Source organism: Patagioenas fasciata, chromosome 7 (genome assembly GCF_037038585.1).
Source record: "Patagioenas fasciata isolate bPatFas1 chromosome 7, bPatFas1.hap1, whole genome shotgun sequence".
In the NCBI taxonomy this organism is placed as follows: domain Eukaryota; kingdom Metazoa; phylum Chordata; class Aves; order Columbiformes; family Columbidae; genus Patagioenas; species Patagioenas fasciata.
In genome coordinates, this window is record NC_092526.1 from 37,603,507 (window position 1) to 37,626,578 (window position 23,072).

Below are 23,072 nucleotides of genomic sequence, written 5' to 3' on the forward strand. Positions count from 1 at the left end.
GGCTTGCTTTTCCACATGTTCATAGGATGTCTCCTCATCCAGCAAAATAAATAAATCGATAAATAAGAATTGCCGGGCGAGACGAGGTGGCAGGGCGCCAGTGCCAGCCCAGCCAATTCATTTGCAGCTCTCATTAATTTGGGCTGACCTTTGCTCACTTTTCCACCATGAGCACGTTCAAAACAAGGCAGACATTTAACTTTGTTTTGGGCAATGTTACTCTAATGTGGCTTTTTTCTGCATAGCTCTCTCTTTTATGGTAATCAAATGTACTGCCAACTTTTCTCTTGCTATGTACACCAGCGAAGGGAACCAGATGCTTCGTGTTTTCCTGTGAAGTGTAGCTGAATGTTGTTTTTTGATTAGCGTTTCGAAGGGAGGGCTGGCTTACAGGCAGCATTGCATAAATTCGGCCCTTGTTGCACCCTGTTTCCCAACTTACGGCTGGTCCTGGCTGTAACTCCCGGCTAGATTTGCCTCTGTCCTTGGCAAATCCCTTGTCCCACACCAGCTATCCCAGTCTCAGTGGGGAATGGCCACTACTGGGGGAAACCCCATGGTGGAGTGGAGGGTGCCCACTGATGTGGGGTGGAAGGTGTGGAGCTGGGGTCTAAGTCATTGAAGCCCACCCAACAAATTCTTGCTGTGCAAGAGAAACAAGCAGTCTTGAGCAAGGGGGTCCAAAAATACTTGCACCGCTGGGCCACTTTTGGCCAGTTTTAATAATTTCTCTTGTCTACCTCCTGCCATACTTCTGCTATTTTTATAATCGCTTCTCTGCTTTCAACTCCTTATCTTCTTTAGCTTTCCCTCTCCTTTTCACTCTTTATGCCCAAAAATCTTTTCATCGCTTTTTTTTTTTTTTTTTTTCTGATTGGGCTTTATTTCTTCTTCTCCACCAGATTTATATGAGTTGTCAAGTCCCACAGCCATTCGTCTCTGCCTCATGACAGACTTGCCTTCCCCCCCCCACCAAATCAGATTCATGGCTGTCCTTTAAGGCCCTTTAATATTTTAATGCTCCAACTATAAATTTCATTTTCTTTAAGCTTCAATCCTTCTGTGGGCTGTCTCGTGGCTGGGTCGGTGCACGCACTCCCTCGCTCCCCAGTGTGATTTGCAGCGTGTCACAGGCGGCATTTGGGGTGGCTTTGCTCCGTGCACAGGAGCGGAGGGCAGGGGAGGGGAGCGTAGCAGGAATTCGCTTTTCCTTAAGCTCAGACGATTCTTCAAAACTTGACAGGAATTGACTTTTTTTTTTTTTTGCTTCCAAACTGTGATTTGTTGTGGGCTTGTTGTGCTTTTTATTAAAATGCTCTCGTGGAGTGCTTAAAAAGGTTGGCTTTACACAGCCCCAGCTCCCTTCTTTAATAAATGCAGCCTCGGCTTAGAGTTTTTCCCTCTGATGTGTCAGCTGGGGGACTCGCTCTCCATCTCAAATGCACCCAGACTGCTTAAATCATCCTTATTTCTCTCGGAGGGAGGGAGACTTTTTGCTCTCTGAAACTTTTCACGCACTAAGTTAATAAAACTTCTCTGCTGAAAGGGATGGATGTGACACTGTGCTGAGGATTTCATGGCCGAGCGCTGGATTATTGCTGCGGTGTAAAGGGATCCCCAGCTCTAGTAAGCGCATTGAATTTCTTCTTAAAATATGAGGCTGACATTCATTTGGCCATGGCTGTCCCTGGGGGCTGCTGGAAGAGCTCCCCACCTCTTCTGGTGTGGACACCTTTGGGAAGGGCTTCCCGAGGGCCAGTCTGTATAAACCCAGGAGACCAGGAGAGCAAAAATAGTGCTAGAAATTTTGATGACATTCGTGAAGAAGTCAGTCAAGGCTGTTATTAAGATTGGCAGCTGATGCGAAGAGCGACAAAGCAGCCCTGCACCACTCCAGGAGGGACCCGATAGGAAATTATCAGCAATATCTGGGACAGCTATTTCCTCCAGGTTTGTAAACATTTAACTGAGGAGATGTTAGCAAAGGCTTTTGCAGCAAACAGTCCTGAGCCGCCAGCCCACGCTGGCTCTTCCCAAGCCCTCCACCCACCGCAGCAGCACAAGGAAGCAGGGCTGTATTTCTTCCCTTGATTTTTGGCACCTGGGCAAAGACAGGGTTAGACCTGCTGAGTGTTTAATACAGTGCTTTCCATTTCAGATACTAGTGGTGCAACTGAGTTATGGTGTAGGACCCTAGTCGAGGAGTCATTCCTTTGCAACACATTAAGGATTACTTATTTTCCTCCTAAACTGGTGAGTTTGTTGCCTTAAATGGGTTGCTGTGTGTAACAGGCACTGATAGGAAAGCCTAATCCTACCTGATCAGTGCAAGTGACGATACAGACCCGGTCCCCTTGGGTAGCAGGTGACAGCATCAGGCTCCAGGAGACAGAGGAGCTCTTCAGAGAGAGACAGAGCAGCGAGAGGCGACAGGAGGCTCCACTTGCACCTGCCTGCAATTAATTAATTACGAATCTACTCATTAGCTCAGCCCTGTGTCTTCCCCTCACTGCCAAGCCCCCAGCTGTCCAGAGAGCAAGTCATTATTTGAAAAGATTTCCCATTAAACCCTAAAGCAAAGGAATATTTCAAAGAAGAAGGGGTGAGAGTGACAGCAAGGGTGTGCACATGATTGCAATCGGCTCTTGAGGACGTGCTGGAGCGGCTGGATCCCCATCTTGGAGCAAGCTGAGAACGGTAAAATCGATTTCATTAGCCTGCTCAGCCGCTGATGGCTCTTGTGCCACATGAAAAGCCCCGTGGCCCCTGACACTCCAGCCTCCGCTGGCCGTGGGTACCTATGTGTGCATGGCTAATGTATGCGGGCACCCCCTTGGCTCCCACCCCACAGAGCAGTCCACCCGAATACAATCCCAGTTTGTGCGAAAAAAGCATTCAGTATCACAAAGTGGGTGCCTGCCTTCCCTTTGTGCCCAGGCGGCAGCTGCAGCCCAGCTCTCAGGTTTTTAACCCAGCGGTGCGCACGTCTGCCTCAGCGCTTGTTTTTCTATTACCTGCTTTCTGCTCCTTGCTTTAGTGGAGGCGCCTCTTTAACCACAGTGATTTACAGGCGGCGTTATGGCAGGACAGGTCTGACACTGATTGAGTCGCTTATCTGCCGTCTCCGTCCTGTTCTCTGACAGCCTCTCCCCCAGGTATCAATCTGCACATCAGTTCTTTATTCCTGGGTGAGGGAAAAGCTGTCAAGGTTGCAGCTACACTGTCATCTTCATCTAAGCTGCCAGCTGCCCTTCATCACTTAAAGACCCCCCCTTTAATGCACACGTGCTTTGGGAGGGGGCCACCGCTTTGGAGGTAAGGACATGGCAGTAAAATTTCATTTGCTCTGGAGGTGCCCGGGGTTTGATGGATTGGCTCTCATCTGTCAGGGTGCCTGTAAATAAACAGGTTTCCATGCTGTAAGTTCAGCCCCACTGCTTCTCCAGCAGTGCAGGGCAGCAGGAAGGGGCCTGTGCCCATTTTTGGCTTTCCTGTGGGTTTCTGGATGCCCATAGCCCTCTCAGTTTTGTTTTCTTGTTGTTGCTCCTCCATAAATTAAAAAAAGCCATGGAAACACCATCTCTACCATAATGTTTATTAAATAGTAATTTTAAAAGGTTTTTTTATACAAATCATATAAACACAGCTTGATTTTTTTTTTTCCTTTTTTGTGGTTTTTTTTTTTTTTTTTACACCGAAGAATCACAGTAAAAGCTCTTTAAGTCCATAAGTCCTGGCTCAGCCAGTGAATGGTCAAATACCTTGAACTGCAAATCCTGGAGAAGTTCAATTTCTGCATACAGTTTCTTAATTATTTAATTCCCATGCTCACCCGCAGCACCTTCCCACAAAATGAAATCACCCAGCATTACAGCCCGCCTGTTAGCAACACGTCCTCGCCATGGGAAGGGTGTGGAGGCAACAGCCCATTTCAGCAAAGGCATTAACATCGATTAATTGTCTTTTTTTCTTTCTTTTCTGAATTTCACAGAGGGAATTGCGATCAGCAAACCTAATCTATTTGCAGAGGAGGATGCAATGAGTTGAATGCACAGCCAACTTCTCTTTTGTTTTGTTTCCCTGTTGAAGTTACAATCAAACACAGTTTTCTGTAGAAGAACAGTAAAGCACCCAGCAGAGGTAAGTGAGGTATCGGCTTTGCAGCATTATTGGCCTGTTCCCGCCCGGCAAGCGCACGCATGTGGGTCCTGGCCCATCTGGAACGGGCAATGGGGACACACAGGGTGGCCACACCGCCGGGCCCGTGCCAAGATAGTGCCAAGATCAGCAGTACTCTCCTGCCCCGGATCAAGAGATACATTAACACGAGTCAGTCCCACGGAATAAGTCACATACACGATACATACAGAGAATTCACGTGAGTGTGCAAACACACTATTTCTGAATATATGTATATACGAACTCTTCTCTCTGTACGCCTACTAGACACCATAACGTCACCTTTTAAATTATATATTTTCACCTATTGTTTGCCTAAGTTGACTTTTCTACTGTATGGTCCTTTTCCATTCATCCTTCCCCTCTCCTGTGGTTTGAAGGGGATAAAAATCATCAAGCAGCAGCAATCCAGCTTTGAAATGGTCTGGTACATTTCCTCTTACTGCCTCTGTCTCTTTTGTACAGTAAAATAACATCCCTGTGGAATTTGTCCATGAAGAACGCCAAAAGAAAGCAGGTGATTCGAAAGGAGAATCTGAGATACATTTACTGCTGTTTCTGTTGGGTGCACAGCATGAATGAAAAAAATGAAGGCCTTTGTGTGGGCATGTCTCTGTGTGCGCATGTATGAACCGTGGATGTTTTGATGACACAGCTGCTGGTATCTGCTTCCTCAGTAACACATCTTTCTTACAGTGAAGACGACTTTTTTGTTGTTGTTCCTAAAAACTTACTGTCTGACAGAGCTCTTCGTGAAACACTAGACAAATGTTCCTATTCCCACAGCACGGAGGAGCAGCTGTGGCACTGTCCGTGCTCATCTCCCCTCCAGATGCTGCTCGTCTCCCCGAACACCTGGTCTCCTGCAGGATGATGTTTGCAGGGGTTGTGCAAACTGAGCTTCACGGCACTTCACACCTCTGGCGCTCTGCGGTTACTAAGGAAAAGAAATCCATCCCCAACCCAAACTCTTTGCTAGGCGAAATGTTAAATCAGGTATTTCCAAAGAGCTCCTGGAAAAGCAAACTCAATGTGCTGGAAATGTGCAAGTTGATGGTGATTCATCTGTACTGATGGGAAATGAAGGCATTGTTTTGGGGCCCAGCATTTCAACTCTTTTTCTCCATTAAAATGTTTTCCTAACGCTCCTCTCCCATGGCACAGTGGTAAGTGGAGACATATCAGCTGCCAGACAATGTAGCCAGACCACTTGAAAGTAGAAGGACCAGACTTCTTCAGCCAGGCTCTACCTGGTAGAGAGCGGTGAAGAAGAGTGTTTTGCTGGGGAAGGATGAAGGCCTCACTTGTTTGATATAGCACTGATCATCAGATGGAGGAAAAATACTTCTTCTAAGGCACTTGTTCAAAGTAAACCAAAACACAGCTCATAAATAAAACTTCAGGTTTTTTGCTACTGATTGGGAGCAGTGCAGCTTTGCTCCGAAGGGATGCGGCTGGCGGCTGTTTGGTCCATCGGTGTTGGCAGCACCAGCTCCATCCCAGCAGCTCCGGGGAGCAGGGGAGCGCTGCAAAGGCGAGCGGGACCATTTTCCCTCCCTGGCGCTTCAGAGAGGCCTTGGGGCTCAAGTAAACCCCCTTCCCAAATCTGTCCCCTGGGCACCAGCAACCCGACAGGCTCTATCTTTTGTTTGCTGCAATTTTCTCATTACAGAAGAAAAAAATAAGAAAATAAAAAGGGCAGGATCAAGAGGAATGGGAGATTCAAAGAAAGGCCTTCCCGATGAAGGCCTCAGCTGTTGCAATCCAAGATCTGGATTTAATAAATGGCTCTTATTCACAAATCACTTTAAGGCTCTTCAGCTTCTCTCAAAGAGGTGCTTCTACACATAGGGTTTCCTTTCTATTTCATTTCTCAATGACTCTAGAAAGTGCTGCTGTTACCATTGACACTAAACCCAGTATCCCACCTTTCCCCCCTACCAGGAGAAGGAAAGTCACAGGTAACAACACGCTTCCATTTTCAGGACTCGAACCTGCACCTTCCAGGACTTGGTGTGAGGTGCATAAATCCCTACACTAAAGCGGTATCTGGACAGGGTCTAAAATGGACAGGGCTTCTGTGTGTGTGTGTGTGTGTTATTTCTAAAGACAGGGTGGCTGAAGAAATCCCTCAGCCTTCTCAGCAACTCATCAGAGAAAGGAGATGGGAAATAACGATCAACATTTAGTTTCTCACATCCAAAAGGTAAACCAGTCTCCCTCACCACGTCCCAGCCACGCGCATCAGCAGAAAATGAAGATGAACCAACAAACAAGGGTCTCGGTCCCCCCTTGCCCGGCACAGTCCGGTTTGCGGGAACGCCCGCTCGGTCCCGGCGGAGCACAACCCACCAGTGGGACCTGATGGCAGGAGCAGCACCTCCCCTCGCTCCTCCCGTGCCCCTCGTTCCCCGTTATGGCATTCAGTTCCCATAGAAAACAGCAAAAAAAGTCACCCCCTGCCAGCCCACCTCACTGGGCGCAATGCCGAGGGCGATCGCCAGGGCACCCGTCAGGCCTCTGAGCAGCACTTCTGGTGGTTCATCTTCACCTTGTGCTTGATGCCATCGTACAGCTCGAAGTTGTAGTTCTCCAGCGTGGTGGAGCTCCGTGAGGACAGCCCGGCGTACGAGCACGTGCAGTAGAGAAGGAGACCGGCGCAGATGGCCCCGAGGAGGACGCCGAGGGAGCTCATCGCTATGATGGTCACCAGGATGGGATCCAGGGTGTAGAGCCAGTTTTTTTCTTTGTCCAGCTTCGGGGTTCCTGGAGAGTTAGTAGAGAACAGTGTGTCGTTCCTATCCGGTCCAAAGTAATCTGCAGTGGAATGGGTACTTATTATCCAGGGATCACTCTTCCCTTCCCCTCTTTATGCATTTGCCACTTGGAGTTGTGATGGTCTTACAAGAGTACAAGCCCCCTCCATGGGTATATCTCGGCAGGATTCACTAACCCAGGTCTAGAAGTAATGCAAAGCACTGAACTACCAAGAAAGTTAGGCACCCTAATTCGCTTTTGTATCTCAGACTACGTAAACAGCACGCTAGCACTTTACACTCACTGAAACTCTGGCCCTTTAAGTGCTATTGGGTTCAAAACTATGGAAACAATCTGTCACAGCTCCCAGACTTAATTTTCTCCATTTACAAGTCAAAATGCCACACAAGTAGCAATTAATGCTTGAAAGATCAGTTCCACTTGTCCTAACACAAATACAATATATTGACTTTGCAAGGTTGCTGGCTGTTGAAAAAGGAAAACAAGAAAAGAAAACTAATGTCTTTGTCCAGGGACTAAGCTAACACTTGAGTGTATATGCTCAAGCCTGTTCTAGCTCCTAACCCCCCCATTAAGCCAAGGTTTGTGTGTAATTGTAGCATCTGATACTGAAACACAAACTCCCCCAGATAAATTGCCCATGTGGCATTTCAGTACCAACCTGGATCGTCACTGTCTTCGAAGTCTTGCTCAGAGATAGGAAAGTCATCCTCCATTCTTGGGAAGTTCACTAGAACAACAAAATGGGAAGCACTCTTTGTTTAAACGGGTCTTGCGGGGGCATTGGATTGAGAGACTGGCCAGAAAGCAATAGTTCAGCTACAGCAAGCCTCTTCCTTGAGGAAGGAGGAATAACTCTTCTTTCTTTGGCCAAAATCAAAGAATACTCTTGCACATTCAAGACAACAGGATCTTCCCACTACATCCCATTTCATGACCATCAGATGACCAGCTTTCAGAAAGGACAGAGAGAGAAAAGCGAAGAAACCAGGTAACTTGAATAGCACTAAAATATTGTCATTGGTGCCTGCATAATGGCCATAATTCACTATTAACATGCTCATGGGCATTATCCTTATAACTCTGAATAGAATCTTAGTGCCTATTATTATCTGCCACTAATGCTAGATGCATTTAGTACACTCTACTTTTCATCTTTTCCCATTTATCTTACTGGACACAGAGCTTCAATGACTCAGTTTCTCTTTGGGTATCACATAAATTCATAGTAATTTGAGGAAACCATGTATCATCATTACATGTTTTAATGCAGAACCTGGTCGAAATGGGTTGAGTGGCAAATGGGTGTCCATATCTAGGCATTTATGTTAACATCTTCCTGATCCAAATTCCTTTTAGTGGTGACATTTCTTTTTATTGTTCAGCACAGATCAAGCACTAGTAACCAAACGCACATGCTGTAATCTGACCAGAAGTTATTTTCCTGTGCAGTCTTCTTAGTATTATCTCTACCTATAGTTACCATGTTCCTTTTTCAGATTTTTTTTCAAAAGAAAATGCCCTTTCATTTTGGTCTGCTTAGATTTTTTTTCAAAGCTCACTGTAATTTGGGGTGCTCAACTGAAGAAGGCACCTCAAAATAACCAGGAATGCAGAAAATCAGGGACTACTAGAAAGCAGCAGAACTCACGCCTTCCAAATAGTTGTGGTTGAAAACCAAGTCTACTTCACGTCTTGCGCAAAACTGGAAAGAGTTTTGAGAGATTCCTTAAAGCCAACCAAACCCAAAGAATATAACTTGTGCCTAAAAAGCCACATGCGAAGAAGTTATTCAAAACCTTATAAAAGGATATCTGTGCATATTTGCAGAGATTTAGGACTGCAAGAGCCTCCTGAATTGACAAATCCAATTTTTGCTATCCCAGGCAATGGTATCAGGCAAGGCCTAACTGCAACATTTCAACCTGACTCGAGGCTGCTGGTAGCTTGTTGAAGAAACATCAGTGCACACCACCTTCTGTAAATCCCCACTTTAGCAGCGAGTTCGTCTGATTTCTCAACACTTCCAGAACTGACAGGCCCAGATGGCAACATCTTAGGGCTGGGAGAACAGCCTGAGGGCCTCTTGCAAACATTTAAAGCTGAACATGTGGAAAAATAACTTGCAAAGCAGTTCACAGGCGGAGATGTCGCCTTTGCTAGTCCTCTGTCAGAAAACAAGCACTGAAATTTGCCATCCCTGTCACCCACACAACCGTATGGAAACTGCAGGTTGCTCGAACAAAAGCTAAGGTGGAAACTCTGCCCAAGGAAACCCCGTGCAGGGAAAGGCTGTTCGAAGTATTTGTCTTTTTAATATTGTAGCTCCTCTAAACTTTGTGCGAGAACAAGCTAGCAATTTGGTGCTTTTTTTTATTTCCCAGGGTAGCCTTGAGGGAAAAGCCAGAAAAAACCCAAAGAATCGGTTAATCAACACTTTCAAAAGAACACCACTTCTTCAAGTCTGAAAGGAAGGAGCACTGGGAAAACTTGAAAAGAGAGAACATTTATTCAAAAAGCCCAGCCCAAAGTCTATTTACTCTTCTAGCAATTTTCGCAATTCCCTATGCTAATATGACTCCAAGTCCTGTTTAAATGATATCTTGGTCCTTGCCCATTCTCCTCCCTCCTCCAGCCCGTGGTAGGCCCTCATTCTTCTGTTCCCTGCACGTCATTTCATTGCTATCAGATTGTATGTTGTCACGCAGGGCTCTACGCTGGCTTTGGAAAAATGCAACTCGGTGTTTCTTTTTCCATACTGGGGTTTCTCGAGTCATTAACAAAAGCAGCTCTGACTGTGTGGGAATTCAAGCTGGTGGTCTCAGTTCAGTTCCTAGTGGAGATGATTTCCCATCACAGAAGCCAGCCTGCTATTTGTCATCAATTAGGCTCCTTTGTGACAGATCTCAGCAATACTGTCACAAAGGGAGCAAGCTGTGGAAAGTGATACCTCTTGGAAAGTGGTCCTCAGAAAAGCCCTGCAAGAATGGGCAGAATGGGAGAAACACACATTGCCCTGTGCTGTGGAGAGGTGCTTCCTCAAAGGGCAGCTCTCAGGCACAATTTACTTTGCATTTTAAAAGGAAAAAAGAATAAACTGGAGAAGGGTAGGCAAGAAAGTTATAGGGAACTGTATTTAAACAGGAGGAGCGCTTTCTCCTGAGTAAGAGGCCGTTTTTAAAGCGTGTGTACTCCATGATGGCTGTAAGCACCTAGCTGGTCATGCTGAAAAGATGATGTTAGCGATGCTGTTGGAAACGGCTGGATGCCGAGAAAAGGCTGTTATCTGTTGGATCTGAGAGCACTGCCAGCTAAAATGCTAATTTATGGGACCTGGAAAAAGAAAGATGAGATTCTAATCAAAGACAACGAGCAACTTAAGTACCACGTTCATATGAACTCACACGGAAGGAGAGCAGGAGAGAATTAGTATTTGCAGAGATTAAGGAGCTTTAATGTACATCTGTTTTAAAATAGAAGCAGGGGCAGGAGGGGCTGGGAGAGGGAGAGAGTTACTGGAAGAGGGGGTGACACGTGCTCAATACACCTATGATAGCTTTGCACCAAGCCAAGAGGTGTTGCTTTGGAAAGGACACCGTGGAGCACAGACACATTCCTCCAAGGCAAATGACCACTGCTGAGAAAAAGATTGCTGTTTCTTTCTACACTGACTTTGTCTAGTTTAACTCCATTGCCTCCTGCCAGGTGCCTCCATCCCAGGGCAGACCTCTGTCTATCACCATGCATCTCTCTGCACACAGACATCTGCAGATGGTGGCTGTGGTGCCTCTCAGGTTCTTTCTAGATGAACGAAATGAGCCTCTCAGCAAGAGGTGCCTTTCCCAAACGATACATCAAACTTGCTGCGATTTCCACCTCTTTTGCTGCCTGTCTCAGCCTTTCTGGTGCAGGGGAGCCTGGCCTGGAGCAGACTGGGGGTGCACCAGGTGATGGCAGCTCGTGGGCTCTGCTACCCACGTTCTTTTGCTCCCATAACACTTGCGGCTGTGCCTCTTGGTACAAAAGAGGGGTAGCCAGCTGCCCTCTGGTCCTTTCCACAGCAGGGAAACAACCGTGTGCTGTTCACTTCCCCAGAAACAGCAAAATGCCCTCCTACACGCTCACCCCTTGCTCCTGATGCCACAACAGCTGCCATCTCGGCCAGTGCTATCCCACCCAGCAAGGAGATCATTGAAGGTGCACAACTGCCAAACAGCGCCCACAAGGACCTGAAACACTAAACACAGCAAAGCCCAGGAAAACAGGGTCAGAAATTACCACTCCCCAGCCTTGGCAGAGAAAGGCAGAGCTGCAGCTCCACTCCTCGCTCTTCTCCCTTTGCTCATTCTCAGCCCTTTTCTCTCCACAGCAATAGCGTGACTCCAGCACACATCATTTTGTTTTGACATAGCAAAGCAGCCGCCGTGGCCTCGCCTTGACACGGCTCCTTTTGGCGGCAGCACAGCGTTGCTCCTCCAGCTGGGGGGCAAAACCTCCCACCCTCCGTGAACAGGCAAACCAGCAGCACAGGCGTCAGGCAGAAACACTCCCTCTGAATCCCCCACCGCTCTATTTGCACCCAAAAATCCGCCTCACTTCTCTCTTCCCCACTCCTCCAGAAACATAGAATTATTTTAGTTTACAAAAGGGCTAAATCCCTGCCAAATTTCAAATTAAAACAGTGCTTTGGCTATGGCTGAGCATTAAAGCAAGCAAGCAGCCTCTCCCCTGGCCCGGCCACCCTACGCAGTGTGGGAACTCGTGGACCTTATCCTCGGGTTACTGTGGGGCTGCCCCAGTGTTGGTGCACACCACAGTACCGCCATCAAACACAGGGCACGGAGGAGCCTCTCGGGCTTCCTGTACACTGGGAAGTGCAGCTGGGTTGGTGAGGACCCCCACCAAAAGTGACACGAAGCCAGGCTGGGTGCTTGGTGTGGATGTGAATGCGAGCAGGCAGCTATTTGCAGCCCTGCGACACATGCTGCCCTGTCCTTGCCGCACGCATGAGAGATGGCCAGGGCCAAAGACGAGGCCAAGACAGCCAAAATGAGGACTCTGCCAAACCCTCCCTGCAGCAGCCATGTCCTCTGTTGCAGCCAGATCCTGTCCCCGGCATGTCCTGCTTTTGCACCTTTTGTCATCACAGGGACAAGGCCAGGGGAACAGCGGCAGTGAGGTACGTACGTACAGCCTTACAGTGGAATGATACAGCGCGGTTTTCCTCTCCCTCTCTTAGTGCTGGACTACCCAGGTAAGAAGTCCAGGTTTGGTGCTCTGTGCCAGAGATCACCAGTCCCAAACTGAGCAGCTCCTCCGCACAAGGGCAGCGCTGCCAGCCCAGCACCGCCACACAAGGGCTCGGAGCCCAGGGAGAAGCCGGCAGCTCTGCGGCATCCTGATATATTTATCGCCCTCCTCAATTCTTGCTGTTTGTTTTTACAGCGGCAATGGCTAACAACACTATTCCTCAAACTGGCAGTCACGCCTGCAATCGCTGCTGGAGGAGCCGTGGCGTAAAGCCAAGAGGCTGTCCAAGCTCGCTTGTCTGCATGCCAAGCTCTGATGCCCCGACACGGGGTAAGCAGGAATCAGCCCCAATAAAGTCAGCAAGTTTTCACAGGGTTTCCAGGGGAGCAAAAATCCCAACACAGCCCCTTGCACAATCTGGTTTCTACCTCATCCCCTTGCATTCACCAGCAGAGAGAATTCCACCCTGCCCAGGAAAAGCCAACCTCGCCATTGCAGCCTGGGGGAAGCAGCCACTCTGGCTACCCCCAAAAAGAAGCTACCTGCGGAGGAGATTGCATCAAAATCATCCTAACTTGTACTTATTTTTTTTAACAAAGCATGTTAATTTTAGCTGCATTCTTCCCTACAATATGCCGCAGTCTGAGCAGCACCCAACTCTCTGGTCAATCTGGCTGTGGCGCATATACAGAATAATTAAACCCTGAATGATTCCTCCCTTTTCGTCTGTTTACTTAACAGAATTTTTTTCTTCTGCGTTGGGAAGCCATCAGCCAGTCCCACCCTCCGTGTTTTTTTGCATGTGCATATTTGTTTTGAATTTTGCTTGGACAGTCACCGAAGTGTACAGAATGCAAATTACAAGTGTATGGGCTTTGCTGTACAATTAGAGCAAAAAAGGGAAAAAAAAAAAGCAGCATGGGTCCTCAGCTTTGCTTGTGTTTGAACAGCCAAAGCGAGGGATCACATTTGAATTGTTTTTTTGCTGATGGCCTGAATTCCTAGTAAAGCCAGGAAGTTTCATTGCAAAGCTGAGCCATAGGCCAGGGTAAAGAGTATGATAGAAGGAAAATATTAATAAATGCAGGAGAGAAAGCAAAACCTCTCAAACTGGCAGCAAAATATATTTCACATTAAATGTGATGCTGCTGACTCCTCTAAAGGGCAGAAAGGTGCACCTGAAGGTGATGGGAAGGAGCAAAGGTCTGTGTAATGTGCTGGGAGGACTGGGGTGAAGGGACGGCAGGTGACACACACCTCTCCGGACCCTCGGTGCTGCAGCACCTGGGCTGCTCCAAAGTCCAACATGTAGAGGCCCAGCAAGGGTTTTACAGAAGAGGAACGCATTGTCATTTTCATTATTAATTTTGGTAATGGCTTACCCCGTTTTTGCTGTGCTTGGGGATGGAGCGGGTGGCTCAGCTGAGCTGGCAGCCGAGCTGGCCTCCGGGGCCCCGGGAACTCGGATGTCCTGTCTCCAGGGGCCCCAGATGGAGAAATTCTGCATAATCACATTGAGCAATATAGCACTTAAGCAACGCTAGCGAAATCCCCAAACAATCCTAAGCGTCAGTCCAGCCGCACAAAACTCCCACTAAGGACCGGTACAAATGTAATGGATCTAAAAGCCGCTGTTAATGGCCTGATCCTGAGGGTGCGCACAGCAGCTGTGCTGCGGGAGCTGGGGCTGAGCCATGGGTCTGCATGCAGCAGGAACAGGAGCTTCACTTTCCTACAGGATATAGCCCTGATGCTCCACGAGGAAACACAGGCTTCCAGAACACCACTTTGCTTCAACCGACAGCATTCTTGTTAGCAAAGAAAGAAGAAGGAAGAAAAAGCCCAGATATTTGTATAAAAATATCATCATTTTATTACATTCCACACAATACATCTTCAAAGAGTTCAAATTTTCACAAGATATTTTTCACACACAGGCAACTGGGCAATGCTGGGGATGTCAGGGCTCAAGGAGCTGGGGAGAACCGGGAATAAAAATCTTGAAGTCACCTTCTGTTTTGTCTTTGGTGATTTTGGTTTGAAAGACAGGGTGCCACATTCTCCTCTCTGACACACCGATGCGCACTTGCTAAAGGCCATGGGGGTGAACCTGGTCGGAGTGAGGGGATCACCCGACCCAGGGAGATCGGACTGACTATGGAAACATGACGGTATCATCCGCTGACATGGCTTGGGCTGACCTGCAAATGCAGTAAGCGCGTGCCAGTATTTTCACATCTGTTTTAATGTGCAGCTGGTTGAGGTGGGGGGTGTGGGATTTCACACCACAAACTGTACGCACTGCAACACCAGTGCTGCGTAATGCAGAGGCTCACGGAGAAAGCACCGGGCCCTGGAAACCCCTCTCTGGGGGCTGGTGACACCTGCAATGTGACAGGAGCTGCCCCAGGTCCTTCAAAGCTCTGCTGGGACAGGCACGTCCCTGCTGCCCTCAAAAAGCTGTGGGGCCAGGCCCTGAGCATCCACCACCCCTGATGTGCTCACTGTGCCAAGTCACCCCCAGCTTTTCTGTGCTCCCTGCATGTTTTAGATATTTGCTGCTGCAGCTGAGGGGGTCCCGCTGAAATCCGTTGAGCAAACAGCATGAGGAGCTGAAACACGCTGCGTGAATAAAGGCAGGGAGGGAGGGGAGCCTGACAGCCCCATCAACAGAGATTCCTCGGGGAGAAGGCTCTGCTGCAATAGGGGCCAATCCCATGTACGCACAGCACCGTTTGCATTTCCACTTTTTCCCCAGATCAAAAGGAAGCTCAAGACTGCAGGGAAGTTAACAGAGCTGCTCGCCTCAATGCATTTTATGCAATATTCATGGGCAAAGGAAGGGTGGGGAGCACTATCAAGTTTAGGAGGGGGGCAGGGAATCTGATCACTCATCACAAATGAACACAGCCAAGATGGAGAACCTTGCTCACTGGAGGTACTTTTTTTGCCTGCAAACACATCAGAGTCAACGATTCAAACTACTTTTGCATGTCATCATTCAGTAATTTATATAAGGCATTTCCACTACAATACGCTGGGCCATTCAACAGTGGGAGGCATGTTGGAGGCTCCATCTCGCCTCCCCGGTTAAAGCAGCAGCAATAGCGGGGCCCCCAGGCACGCCTGCTAGGCTTGGCTTGCTAGATGTTACTGACGCTTTAAGAAGCGGAACATTAGCAAACGCAAAACTAATTGACATTCTAGAAAGTCAACTGGCAATTTTTGTGATTCAGCAGCTATGAGTTGGGCAGAGGAAAGAAAACAAACCCAAAACCCAGAAAGGGGAATTACACTTGTCCCTTGAACACTTCTAGCAGAAAGACAACGAGGAGCCCTCTCCCCCTTCCTTGTGTAAAAGCAAAACTATCAGCACCCAGATAATTAGAAATAAATAAACTTTCAGTTCTCAAGAAACTACAGTATTTAGCATCCACCTTAGACCTGCTGAAGTCTATGTGTTACCCTAAGGCTGGCTTTAACAGATACAAACAAAACATTCATTATGAGCTTCTCTGATATAAGGCAACTTTAAATAGATTCACTTATGGGTGGGGGAAGAGGAGGGTTCCCCCCTTCTCCCCTTCCAAACAATGGCTGTGTTATCATGTTGGCTGCAGAAAGAATAAAATGGAGAGATCTTACTTTCTGGAAGTCTATGAATCTCTCTGGATTCTTCTAGCCATCTGAAGTGGACATTCCTACTGTCCAGCCTGGCCTCTTCTCATTTTGCACCCAAGACATTAACACTATCAAACAAGAAACCCAGCCAAAGCTAGATAAGGCAACAAAAAAGCATTGCTCTCTTCCCCAAGTAAACAAATCAGACCTTCCAGAGGGGAGGTGGGAAGCGGGGGGGAAAAAAAGCATTCCCTGTGCAAGTAGAAGCAATAACAAGCAAATTAAAAGGGGCTGTTTCTAAATATACATTCAGTCAGTCAGACACACGCGCTTTCACGCACACTCGCATACACAGATTTAGCACACACCAGCTTCCAGGCTCACCACCAAGTTTCCTTGCAGGTTTGCCTACCGGGAGGAGAAAAAACCCAAACCAAACAGGCCTACCAACAAAAAAAACACTCCCCAAACAAATACAAAAGAAAAAAAAAAACCAACATAACAACAACAACACCAACACCAACACAAAAACGACCAAAAAACCCCACCCGACACCCCAAGAGTCCTCGAAAAGTAATCGAAAGGGAGAGTTCACTTCTGAAGTGAAGGGGTGGTGTGTCTCTTCTGGCGATCCAAGATGCAGCATTAGTTTAGAGTTTGTAAAAGATTCAGGGAGGCCTGGGGGGACAGAGAAGGGATGGAGATATCTAATAGTTCACACGTATGCTAGGTAAGGAAAAAAGTGCAAAACTGAGGCAACGTATTTGAAGTCTTAGTTTCTGTCTGTCTGTCTGGTTTGTGTTTTGTTTGCTCTCTCGTTCCTGTTCATCTCTCAGCAGCGTGAGCTGGGATCTTGCTCTAGTTTTATGGTTAGGGTGGGCTCCACGGCCACGGGGGCCCCGTTGGCATAGTGAGAGGTTTTGTAGGTGATGGAGTGATCGCTCTTCTTGGCCGCATAGCGGAACCGGTGGTAGTGGAGCACAAGGGCCAGCGCGACGGAGACCAGCACCACAACAGCACCTCCGGCGGCAATAACGTAATACCAGTAGGCTGGGATGGGCTGCACTGACACCGTGTCCACTGTGGGCTCGGTCCCTGGCAGGAGGGTTGCCCCTGGGGAGGAGACACAGAACAGGGTTGCTAGGTGGGAGGCATGCAGACGCAACAAAAAGAAACACACATGCTTTCAAGAGAACAGCCAGGAGCGGCGTGAGGTCCCGGGGATGCCTCCGGATCCGGGGCGAGCTCCGAGCGGGGAGCACAGCCTGGCCTTTGCTGAGCCCGCCTGTTCAAGGGCCTATTTCTTCCCTTTTAATTAATCAGGCTGCCTGGATCACAATACGAATTCCATATGCACGCTATTATTACTGTTATTTCTGGCGTCAACAAATGTTTTTTTTCCCCCCCTCTATTTTTTTGGCCTTCTGCTGATCAGCCCCCTGGTTTTGTCTCCACATGGCAGATGTTGTCAAGCAGTGACAAAACACATCACGTTCTTAATTGGGGGGAAGAGCGTAATCTCAGATGGCCACGGAAGTTACCACAGGAGACTGGGAAAGAAATTACAGGGAACATTTGTCATTCTTACGGAAAAGACCGAGAAGAAGATCTCTGTTTGAAAATGCTCTGCACACAGAACTGCTCTCGCTAGGCTTACAGATTTCCTTATTATTTTTTTAAAGAAAGAATGGATGGTTATGACTATTTACATGGGACAGGCTGCGAAATTCAACCCAATGCTCACATAAGAAACTGCAGTTTAAGCAAGCCAGGACTATTAATTCATGCTGATAAAGAAGCTGCTGGTGGCACAGGAAACGAAACAAAATGACGGTTCCTCCACCAGCCGCAAGGTTTTCCTCCTCTTGCCATCCCCCAAAACCCAGGCACAGGGAGCAAAAACATAAGAATGAACACTGCACTCAGATTCATAGCTACAACCAGGAAAAAAAAAACCCTCAAAACCAAAAAACCCCACACAGGCAAGACAAATCCTGAGTGTCTGGGAACCACCCACATATTTGTCATTGTAGGCAAGAAATGCGGGTGTCTCAGGAGAAGCCTACCTGCCAGATCACACCGCCCTCATCCTGTCTCACCCCTTGCTGCCAGGAATGGGGGTGGCCCTGTCCTCCTGCCCCTGGACAAGAGTGGGCTGTGTGTTGGGGGCAGCGAAGGCAGGGGACACATTGACCTCTTCCTCTACCTCCATGGGCCACACTTGCATAGGGGAACAAAACTGGCAAATCCCTATACCTCTCCGAGCAGCTGCCTCTCACCTGGCTGCATGGAGGGTGGCGGTTTGGGACACCTCATGGATGTTTCCACCAGCCCCCACCATTGTGAGCATGTTCAACACCTCCCTGCACTTCACCGATAGCCCCCTGCTGTCCCCCACCGCAGATCCAGCTGGCAGAGCCGCCCCAGACCCGTATGTGTCCCAGCACCATCCCCGATGGATCAGCAACGCCTCCCCTGAGGCCTGACAGCACCGAGGCGCAGGGCTGACCCCCGGGAAGACCACACACGTTTACACTCGGTGACAGTCTGTGCTTACACAGTATCTTGTTCCAGCGAGAGATTTGCAGGCGAACAGCCTCTAACACCACTGGTACGCACTGGGACCCGCTGGTGGAAACTGGGGTGAGGACTGGGGGCAGGTGTCAGGGATGCCAATGGCTCCTGAGCCTGCGGGGGAGCAGCACTGCCCTCTGAAAAACAGAGGGGAGGAAAGTCTCCATGGCCTCCTGATGGCTGTATGTTGCCCATTGAAAGGCTGTGAGTACAAAAGCTGCATCTGGCCATAGAGAAGCACGTGCCATGGAGGGACCTTGAGGCAGCTGCGAGTTCAGGACAACCTCTGCTTGGCTCTGACCCGCTCCAGATGTCCCTGAGCAGCAGTCGGGGCTGCAGAGCCCCTCCTCAGCCCTCATTTCCGCACCTCGAAGCCCTGCTAGAGAGATAGCAGAAGTCTGGAGAGTTCATTTAGCAACTGAAGTCATTAAGGAATCACACTCAGTTGTCTCTAAGCCTTAACGAAGCCAATTCCCAACATTAATGATTGTTCTTCCTTACACTGTCAGCCACTAAATATAGCTGCCCATCCACTCAGCACACAGCGCTGATGTTATCTGCTCTGTTTTTACTGGCTCTGCTGCTCTCTGGAAGTTTAATATGAGTGGAAAAGTTCTCTGCTCAGGGAGATGGAAAAAAAAAAAATCCATCTTCTTAACTTAATAATTTTTCCACTCCCCTTTGCCTTCTGCCACACACACACACACACTCACCCTTCCTCATTTATTCACTAGGGCTCTTGTTTTAATAAAGAAATGCCTCCCACTGTTGCCGTCAAGCTTGTGGGTGCTGTGTTTATGCACGGATTGGGACACTGGTCAATGGAAACCTGATTTAATCCCAACAGGGTGGATGATTTCATGTGGGTTGTGCTGCTGTGCTCACACCTCCAACCTGGCCAGATACAGCCCCCTCCTCTTCCCAACAGGGAAGACTCTACAGGGACCAGTTTCAGAGCTGTGCGGCAGAAATCAAAATGCAAAAGCAGCAAAAGTCATCTGGGGAAAAGAGAAAATCCTTTCCAGAGAGCCTCCTAGAGGGCTGCCTGCCTCGCTCTGCCACTGTCATGTCACAGCTCGTCCTCCTCTCTGAAATCACTGACATTAACTGCTGTGGACAAGCAACACAGCTGGACTTTTCACAGATGGCACAGATGAAAGTGAGTATTACACTCATCTAATCTGAATGCCACAAAACCAGTGTCAGCCTCAACCCCTTAATTGCTGCCTGTCATTTCTCCAGGAAGATATCCCTGTCTTGATTTCAGGATACCCGGTGTGGGAGAATCCACCAGTCCCAAAGGCAAATTCTCCCCATGGTTTCTCTCCACGTTCTCTGGAATATGTCTCTTATTTTTAACCTGGTATTTATCTTACTCCTTGCTTCCAGCCACTTGTTATACCTTTTCTTTAAGGACGAGATGCATCAACTCTCAAATGCAGCACAGTTTAAGCACACTTGACTGGTCTTGTGAGATCCCGACCCACTAGCTGAAAGACATTCCACCCACACAATTCTCTTAGTGTTTGCCTTGTGATCCTGGAGCCTGGAAGGTACATATTTTTAGTTTTGCTCCCAAGCCAGGAGAGGAAGGATTTGCTATTATTTTTAATGGCATCTGACTTTTTCAGCTCATGTAACTGAAGAAGCGAGGGCTACAGAACATCTCAATACTTCCTGCACAGTCTTTCCTCTCCAGCTCCTTTTTTTTCTCTCCAGTGAAGGACTTCTTCCCCCCCTCCTTTTACGTTCTCCTTCTCTTGGGCATCTCTCTTTCCCTCATTTTAATTACCACCTTGTGGTCTCCACTTTTCATCTTAACTTGTTCATCTTTTCCCTCTGCACTTCACTCTTCGCCTGGTCACTCCATCCCTCTGTCCCACCTACTCCTGCCCGCCACCTCAGGGAAACCTTTTCAACCTTTTGCTGCAATTGCCCTCCTGTTGTGACCAGTGCTGGGACCTCACAGTGTGCCCTGGAGAATACGATGGGGAAAGGGAGGCACAAAAGGCAGCAGGGCACAGGGTGACGAGGAAAAGAAACAACATGAGTTAGCAGGACTTTGGGATAGACTCAATGTGAGGACCCAGAGATTATGCACCTGTTACAAGCCCCAAAAGACAAGGATGGTGCCTACAAAATAGGTAGCAGACCAGGGCCAGAAGAACACAGAGTGCTACTGGTGTAAGTAAGGAAGGGTTGTGAGGCTTTAACTATCAGATGAGAATATCGCAACAGCTTTTCAGCAACACCACAAGCCTGAGTAACAGATAAATAAGCAGGCTACAAACAAACAAAGTCAAATTCCTAGTTGTTACAGTATGGGTATGACTATAAAACACAGTGTTATGCCCTGCTCGTGTCCCACCCCACAGCCTGCCTCACACCCCAGGGATGGAAGCGCGCACTTGGCTGCAGCCTCAGTGTCTATTTTTCCTTTACTGCCACAGCTCCCAGCACATGTACCCACCAGAAATGCAGCTACTTTTGGGGTAGAGCCCAGCCATATCTTACAGCCCATCAGCAGAGCAGGGGATGAGAACAGCATGGGCATCATGTCCAAGTGAAAGCAAACAGCGCCTTGATTGAACTGACAAAACAACTTTCAAAGCTAAGGGGAGCCCCAAGTTTATTCTTCATCATAACACAACCCCTAGACAGATTCCTGAAGAGGCAGGCAGGAAAACAAAACCCAAAATCAAAACACAGGGAAAAAAACCTCAAACAGACTAAACTGATTTTTGCCCAAAAGCAGACAGCTTTTCCCACTCCAGAGCAACACAAACATCATCCCCACTGACTGCTCAAAGAGTGAGGCAGTTTTTCTGAGTTCCTCACCTTTTCTCTTACTCTGTAGGTTTGATCACAGAAATGCCAGTTTCCATCCTCCAGGCTAGTATTAAGCTATTAAATGCATCATTTCACCTTGTTCTCCTTTTATCGACTGTCACCTTCAGAGCTTCTGATGGCAGTTCTCTCCCACTTCAACCTCCAAACTCCCTTCCCCTCCCAAGCAGATTGTCCCACCCTCCTTCGCCAGCAGCTCCAACACCACCACTGCCAGATCATCTATAAACTACAGCACAACCTTTCTCCATGCTAATATAAGTCATTACCACCTCATTTCACTTTGAATTTTTTTGTTTAAGTCAGATGATAACTACCCTTTACTCCCCAGACTTCCCATTTTGGGCTCGGCTAGCTTTAAGGAGGCTGGGTGCCTTGTGACAGCAGGTTTTCTAATGCTATTCAGCCCCAAAACAGTGGGACTCATCTGTTTGCCTGCTCCCCAGCACCCAGCAGGACCCAGATGGTGCCACCTCTTGCTGTTGTGGCCGGGGAGGTTTAGCACACACTTGTCATTTCACCGCTCAGAACATTTGCTGTTTGTACAAGCACACACACCACTTTCCTTCCATGTAAAAGCCCATGCCAGCAGAAATAAACCACTGAGAGAAGTGCAGTTTTACCTGGAAAGTAGAAGTTCTCACCTGGGAAAGCTGTGATGGGTTCTGCAAAGGAAAAAAAAAAAAAAAACAAAAACAGAAACTAGTATTAGAGAGGGGAACATTATACATGAAGCCACAGTTCATGTCTCCCTTGATGTGCCCCACAGAAGCCCCTGGCTGGGAACAGTGAGGGTACCAGCTGAGCTCACCTGATGGGGAGGACGCAGCTGAGGGTCATTTAGATTCAGCTGTCTGGCCTTAGTCATCCAAATTGGTCCCACCTGGCCCAGTGACAAAACCCTGAACCTCCCTCCCCCCCCAAATTTCCAAGAGCAGTTTGGTTTCTGGCTCAGGTCTGGCGTCGTTATTCACATGGGAACTGTGTTACTTCTGGGCATTGATGCCATGCTCCTCTCCATCTCACAGTGCCAAGAAACAAAGGCAAGTGATTATTTTCTTCCTTCAAGATACTTTGAAGAAGTAATCTATTACAAATTACTGGATCTGAAAAGCAATAATCAGTACTTATTACTGATTACTTTCTTGCAGAAGTAATAGACTTCTGATTATTTTTAGATTACTTCTGCATTATGCCTATGAGTCACAAAGCAGACTCTGGCTCTACTGAGTGCTATGAAATCACCACTCAAGTTCGGAATGCGAATGACACATTTGTCAAAGGAAAAAATTATTGTGACTTATTAGCGTTCTTTCACGCTAAAAAGGAATCAGATTACTTCCCAGGATTATGTTTGAAAAAACAGTAGCCTGTGCTAGAGTCAGCTATTCTCATGGCTCTGATAGAGACAGAGAGCAGCACTGTATCTCTATCATTTCATTATTATTTTGGTGACATCAGAAATGACCCACAAGTTATGTTAAAGTTTGCAGTGGGAGCCCTTTGTTAGAAGTTATCTGAAACAAACTATCCTTATCTCTTTAAAGATTCCCATTCAACTTTCTAGAACGGGACAAATAACTTTGTGTATCAGCTTGGTGTTATTTTTAGCACTGGCAACATTTGAAACTTTCTAATTTATTAACGTTTTTGTTTTGAAATAGTAAGTTTAAGATTCATGAGGCCCTAGACGCAGTAACACTGGAGCTAGGTGACTCGCTGAGCTCAAAAGAAGTTAGATAGGAAATGCTATTAGTGTTAATCATCAGTCTTGCTTCTCTTTAATGCCATAGAAGGCAAGGGATTAAAACACCACTGTCAAG

At 47.7% G+C, this 23,072-nt stretch overlaps 1 protein-coding gene across 8 annotated transcripts in view; it reads right to left on the reverse strand.

The window, feature by feature from the left end:
* Positions 1-3,581: 3,581 nt before the first annotated feature.
* The window catches only part of NRP2 (neuropilin 2), an 82,430-nt gene continuing 62,939 nt past the window's right edge, over positions 3,582-23,072 (reverse strand). For 2 of the 8 annotated variants that reach the window (XM_065841318.2, XM_065841312.2), the window contains exons 15-17: positions 21,873-21,914; positions 7,619-7,687; positions 3,582-6,996 (exon numbers count right to left, since the gene is read on the reverse strand). In XM_065841318.2, the coding sequence (XP_065697390.1) occupies positions 6,692-6,996; positions 7,619-7,687; positions 21,873-21,914 (416 nt within the window). In that variant the 3' untranslated portion in view covers positions 3,582-6,691. Of the gene's footprint in view, positions 6,997-7,618; positions 7,688-14,056; positions 16,942-21,872; positions 21,915-23,072 lie in introns of those variants that run through there. The other 6 variants (XM_065841319.2, XM_065841313.2, XM_065841314.2 and 3 more) reach the window with 5 other exon arrangements.